This window comes from Pteropus medius, unplaced genomic scaffold (assembly GCF_902729225.1).
Source record: "Pteropus medius unplaced genomic scaffold, Ma_sr-lr_union100, whole genome shotgun sequence".
Classification (NCBI taxonomy): Eukaryota; Metazoa; Chordata; class Mammalia; order Chiroptera; family Pteropodidae; genus Pteropus; species Pteropus medius.
Genome location: NW_024356336.1, coordinates 545,451 through 551,642, shown reverse-complemented (window position 1 = coordinate 551,642; position 6,192 = coordinate 545,451). Strand labels below are relative to the sequence as shown.

The 6,192-nt window shown below is 45.4% G+C and overlaps 1 protein-coding gene across 1 annotated transcript in view; it reads left to right on the top strand.

Moving 5' to 3' along the window:
* The window catches only part of MYO1H (myosin IH), a 41,545-nt gene extending 36,588 nt beyond the window's left edge, over positions 1-4,957 (top strand). Inside the window, exons 23-30 of the mRNA XM_039861836.1 lie at positions 254-413; positions 1,012-1,095; positions 1,885-1,978; positions 2,170-2,225; positions 2,983-3,118; positions 3,476-3,546; positions 3,691-3,788; positions 4,828-4,957. Of these exons, the coding sequence (XP_039717770.1) occupies positions 254-413; positions 1,012-1,095; positions 1,885-1,978; positions 2,170-2,225; positions 2,983-3,118; positions 3,476-3,546; positions 3,691-3,788; positions 4,828-4,957 (829 nt within the window). The remainder of the gene's footprint in view (positions 1-253; positions 414-1,011; positions 1,096-1,884; positions 1,979-2,169; positions 2,226-2,982; positions 3,119-3,475; positions 3,547-3,690; positions 3,789-4,827) is intronic.
* Positions 4,958-6,192: the final 1,235 nt, after the last annotated feature.

Genomic DNA, 6,192 nt, shown 5'->3' with positions numbered 1-6,192 from the left:
TTTTTTTTTTTCTGTTGTTGGCGACTAATTCAAAGCTACTGAAAACAAAACAGAAAACAAAAAACAGTGTGGGTGAAACAGAGCCTATCTTTGGGGTAGATTTGGCCTGTGGGCTACATTTCTGGCTCTGGCGAACCGTATCATCTAAATAATCTCCACCATTTGGCGGCCTCTGAATCAAGTGAATGGAGAGAGAACGCAAGTCTCAGTGAAAACACGGGCCAGAAAACTAACCAAACTACTTCCTGTTTAGGTTCATAAAGGGATTCATCAATCGAGACAAGCCTCTTTGTCCTGACAATGAGGAATTTATCGTGTTTGTGCGGAAAAATTACATCCTGAATCTCCGTTATCACGTTCCAAAGAATGTCTTGGATGAGAGCTGGCTGAAGCCGCCTGGAATCCTGGAAAACGTAAGGACTCCACTGGGACTCATGTTGCAAGTGACTAGGGCACTGATGGAACTTAACTTTTGTTACTTCTTTGTACTGCTGCTTTTGCTCGAAAGGGCTGCCTTAGCAAAACACTTCCTTGCAAGGTTGTTGCACAAGAAACTTAACTCTTCAGAATTCGTAATATCCTTACTAGAAGTACAAAGCCACTGGAAGTCTGTTTACACAGAACACTTTTAGGTGGTGTCTCTCCTTGAGGTAGCCTTCTAGATAGGTTAGGTGACTGTCACCTATGATAGTGTTTCTCTAAAGATGACCTGAAGACCCTCTGTGTCTGGAGCGCAGAGTGGGGGCTACAGTAAGATTCCTGGACCCACTGAGTAGGCATCTCCAGGAATCTCATTTTAGCCAGCTCCTCCAGTGCCTCAAATACATTCGAATTTAAGAACCTCTAGCTTGGCGGTAGTGAAAAGTTAGCGCGAGATTGGAAGATCTGCTCTCTTTGACAATAAAATATAAACACCGTAAACCAAACTGAATTCAGCTCTCTTTGGGTGGCCACAGCCCAAGACAGGGTGTGACTGAGGCAGGTGGAAAAGTGTGTTTGTTCTCCACACAGGCGTCGGATCTGCTCAGGAAAATGTGCACAAGAAACCTGGTCCGGAAGTACTGCCATGGGCTCACAGCCGAGAGGAAAGCACTGGTAGGGACGTGGTGTGTGTACGGTGGCAGGTTGGTGGAAGAGCTGGCCCTACAGCTGGACTGTTGGAGTTAGCGGTCCTCACCCGCCTCTTCACCTGTGTATCAAGGGTCAGGCTAGGCCCATGCCTCGTACACATGCTGACAATTACACGTGTGGACCACTTAGCACAGAGCCCTCGTTCAGTGGCAACTGTTATAAACAGTGTCACTTGCATTGTGGCCATGGGAACACCATCTAGGTGGCCACTGCACTGTAAATGCCAGACCCTTCTGCTGGAGGTCTGGTTTTGTTTATGCTTAACTGCAGGTCAGCAGACTTTTTCCAGAAAAGGCCAGAGTGAATATTTTAGGCTTTGCAAACCATATGACCTCTGTTGCAATTACTCAGCTGTCCTTGTAGCCCAAAAGCAGCCAGGGCCGACATGTAAATGAATGGCATGGTTGTGCTCCAGCGCAACTTACAAAACCCGGCAGGAGGCTGGATTTGGCCCGTGGGCTATAGTTTGCCATCCCTGACCTAGAAGAAAATAATTGTTTTCTGAAATTCTGAAAATTTCAATTCCAGGAAGCCAGAGCAAGTTAAACAAAAGCATAAGTGTCAACTCCAATCTCTACCAGTGCGACTTAGGGCATCTGGCCAAAGCCAGAAATGTGTTCTGATTTCTAGGAGGAAGTATGACAAGGCTCCTACAGCTTATCTAGGAAAGTAAGCAACATCGCGGATCGTAAAGCTCCCCTGTCCCAAAGAGCCCTGTGGCCATCATTTTTGTACTCTCAATTATGTTACCAGATGCAGCAGAAGGTGGTTACCAGTGCACTATTCAGGGGAAAGAAAGAAGGCTATGCAGAAAGTTTAAATAAACCCTTTGCCAACAGTCGGATAGGTAAGTACATTTTTCCTTGTATTTTCTCTTCCTGTTGTAAAGTCAAAGGAAGATGTTTGACTCTGTAGCATTTCCTGACAGCTACACCCCAGTTGAGGTCTTGGTCAGAGAGGGACATAAAGCCAGCAGATGCCAGAGGCTTTTGCACAGGGTGGGAGTGATGACTCACTGTGTTCTGGTTCCCTCCGTAGATGAAGGAGAAATTAATCCCAAAGTGCTTCAACTCATTAGCGATGAGAAAATCCAGGTAAGGAAGGCGGGTCCTCCAACAAGATTCCCATAGAGACCAAGACCGGGATTTGTTTTCTACATGGAGTGGGTCTGGAAGCACTGTGTATGTAAGGGTGCGTGTGAGTGGGCCAGGCTCTCAGCTGTGATGCTACGGCTATTAACTAAGATTATGGAGATCGTGTGGCTGTTAGATACCTGTTGTTGTTCTCATGGTCCTCATATATCACGCCAAGAACTGTGCTTGGTTTTCTATGAAACTGAGTTAAACACAGCCATGACCTTAAGCATTAAACATCCCATTAGTAAGCAGTACAGCGAGGTGCCTGGGCGCTAACGTGGCCTTCGTGACTTAGTAGCTGTACAATCCTGGGCAGGTTATGTAAGCTGTCAATGGCTCTCGTGGCTGCTCTGTCACTTTTGGTCAGAAACCTGTGGGGCTGGACTAAATTATCCTCTGGCTATGAGGGCTTTAATGCCCACACAGCGTTAAAGAGAGGTCATTTCTGTTGACCTCTCAGAGCGGACCTGTGAGGCAGGTGGCCGTAGCTTTGACTTCCTCGGGAAGGCAATGCCATAGGCTGAGCTAGGAATCAAAATCTACCTGCCAGAGAGCCAGGGTAGAAAACACGTTTATGCAAAACCTGGCTGAGCCTCTCTCCGTTTGCGTGCTTGGACTAACTTTGCTGGAGTCTGAGTAACCAGGAGCTCCGTACTCTGTCCCCTGCCCCCCGTGACGTAAACTTCCCCTCGTAGTGATGGTAACCTCCTTGCAGTATGGTGTCCCAGTCATTAAATATGACAGGAAAGGCTTCAAGGCGCGACAGCGGCAACTCATTCTTACTCAGAAAGCAGCTTACGTGGTGGAGCTTGCCAAAATCAAGCAGAAAATAGAGTACTCAACACTCAAAGGTAAGAAGCTGGCAATCTCAAGACAATTTCCTGGAATGATTTAGCTCTGGGGCACCCCAATAATGAAGAAGCCCTAGGTTGGAAGGCATCAGTGTCCAGGCCCTTTATTCTGAAATAAGTATCAGTGGTATCCCCTTCACTCAGATATCCAGGCTGGAGAGTAGTTACCTTCTACAACAACCTGTTTTGTATTTAGTGCACAACCTTTACAGCCTGGTATCATGCTGAGTAGACCCTTCGTCCCACCGGTCCGGCTAGGGAGGGAAAAAGTGTGAGGTTGGGGAACCTGTCTTCTTTTTTTCTGTATCAATGTCAAGGTGTCCAGTTCCTAGCTCCTAACTTTGGATCTGTCTTAAGGTATCTCTACTAGCAATCTGAGTGATGGACTCCTAGTCATTCATGTTTCGCCAGAAGCCAACAGGCACAAGGTAATTGATGGCCATGAGTCTCTGCTAACAGAGGGAAACGGCACACTGCCAAAATGTTGACTACCGTGAAACCTCAGTCTGGGAGAGTATTTTTCTTTAAACCGCTGCTATTGAAATGGCCGTGTCTTCTCCTCTCCACCTCAGGGGGATGCCGTCCTACAGTGTGATCATGTATTTGAAACGGTCACTAAACTCGTCATGCTGGTTAAGAAGGAGAACATTGTAAATATTGTCCAAGGAAGGTAGGTGGCTTTATCCTCAGCTCAGGAATGTATATTAATGGATCAAGAAAGACGTGAATGTTAATCGTTTCACCCATGCCTTCGGCCTCCCAGCAGGTGGGGAAGAAGCCTCTAGCGGGGTACCCTTGCCTTCTCTGATAAGGAACTTCCCCACCCGCTATGTTTGGGGCTCCAGATAAATGAAGTCAGTGATCACTCACCGACCTAAGAACAGTGGTCTTACCACCCAGCATTCAAAGGAGGTGCTTATGTTCCTGAGGGAAGCTGTCACAAAGTAAAGGGTGGACCCCTGGGCCAGAGCAGGTGACATCCACCCTTTGCTACTGTTGAAGTCTGTTTTTTTTGGGACAGTTGATTGAGCACAGTGGGTACTGGCTTTGCAGGCTGCTTACAGATTAGGGAAAAGTGCTAAAATTTCTCTAGGACATAAAAATACCTGGCACATAGCGTACTTATTCAATTCTCTCAACAACTCTGAAATACCACCTTTTCCATTTCACAGGCATAAGGTGGTTAACCAGGGCGTTGAATGTCACATAGCTGGTCAGGGACAGTGCAAGATTTCCTAAGGCCATGCTTGGTTCTCAGATGGAATCAGGCAGAGCACCTCAGCACTGTGCTCCCAGGGCCCCTGAAAGTAGGCTCCAATCTTTATAACCTGATGAGCAACTTCTTACACGGACTAGGGAGAGTTGGGTGGTTTGGAAAGTGGTGTTTGTTCACTGTACCTCTGAGGGAAGACCTCGCCCACAATGAGAGCTGCAGCATGCAGATTTATACATAAATGGCTATTCAGACCTCGAATGGCCCCTTGAAGAACTGAATTCTCAACTGGTTTGAGAATAACTACACAAACATGGTAAGGTTCCCAGTGTGGAAATGTCTTTCTTCTTTTGATTACTCAAACATGCAAGAAAACTATGATAAAAGAGGAATTTTATCTTGAAACTAGTAAAACTTCCTAAGTAAATTTCTTTTGCAGACCAAAGGCTGAGGGGAAAAAAATATGTCAGTAATTCATTGTTTTGTCTATTTTAAGTTTACAGTTTTATATTAGTCCTGGAAAAGAAGGCACAATAGTTTTCAACACGGGACCAGAAGAACAAATCTATAAAGATAAAGATGGACAGTTAACAGTGGTGAGTGCCTGTGTTTGGGGAGGGAGGTAAGCAGTTTTAGACGAGAATAAAGCTTAAAATTCTACTAATTTCAGGCCTTCAATAGAGTGACTGGAATCATAAGCTAGTTCATCTATTACTGATTCTACATCTGAAAACGAGGAAGGAATTGATACTAGAGGTATAGATTAAAAATTGAATGAAAAGGGGAAAAAGCCGGTTTACTTGCCACATTGAGTAGTCAGTGAACCAGAAGCTGGTATTAAGTCCTTCTTAGTTTTAAATGATGGAGCCCAACTTTTCACTGGATGGCAAAAGCCCTCACGCTTCATCACAGCAGTTCTCACACTCCACACTGGAATCTCCTGGTGAGCTTCAAACAATTCCAGTGTTTGTATTTCACTCTCAGACACTGGGATGTAATTGGCTGAGGTGTGGCCTGGGCTCTGGGATGTAAGCCACCCAAGGTCTGATGAGCAGAAGGTTGGGGACCACAGCTGTCTTAGTGCTTTGCCCTCCCTGCTGATCCCACCAGCCCCTTACTGGTAAGTAGTACACGGAGCTTATTTTGATCCAATTTTGCCAGATAATGACATTAAAAGCTGAAGGGCTGAATCTTTAAAATGTGTTTTGTATATATACCAAGTACTACTTGATACAAACTAATTAGAAATGATCTATCAACATGGATTGTATCTCCAATGCATTTAAGTTTACATACATTTAACTATATTGTTTTGTGGATGCAAGTAGTACAGAAAGTGCCTTTTATAAAATAATTGCCTCTAAACACAATAACTCCTTCAGGGACGAGTTAAAATATTTAAGCATGATTTTTAATGTAAAATTATAAGGCGATTTTTCGGTTTACATGCTCTTCGAACTTCCACCCCGAAGACTGAGTATCTCTCTGTTGGAGTCACATAGCCTGTCTTCCTGGCTGGCTCAGACTGCAGATGCTAACAGGCCTCAGTGAGCCCAACTCTAAATGTGATTTCTCTCATGGGAGGTGGGACTGGCCTCTCGAAGCTTGTCCACACCTACCTGGATGATGCTGACAGCTGAGGTGTTAACTGCTTCCTTCTAAGTGAGGTAAGAGGCTTCTAAACCTAAACGTGGACTCTCTCGCAGGTGTCCGTCCGCATGAAATCCTGACAGAAGACGACGTCTGCTGAAGAAAGTACTCAGGAAGCGGGAATTTCATCCAGTTAGCTACACCTTCAAGGAAAGGTTACAGCAGCCCTAGGAAAAGGATCACCACATCTGAAGAAACGGAGTGGCATCTT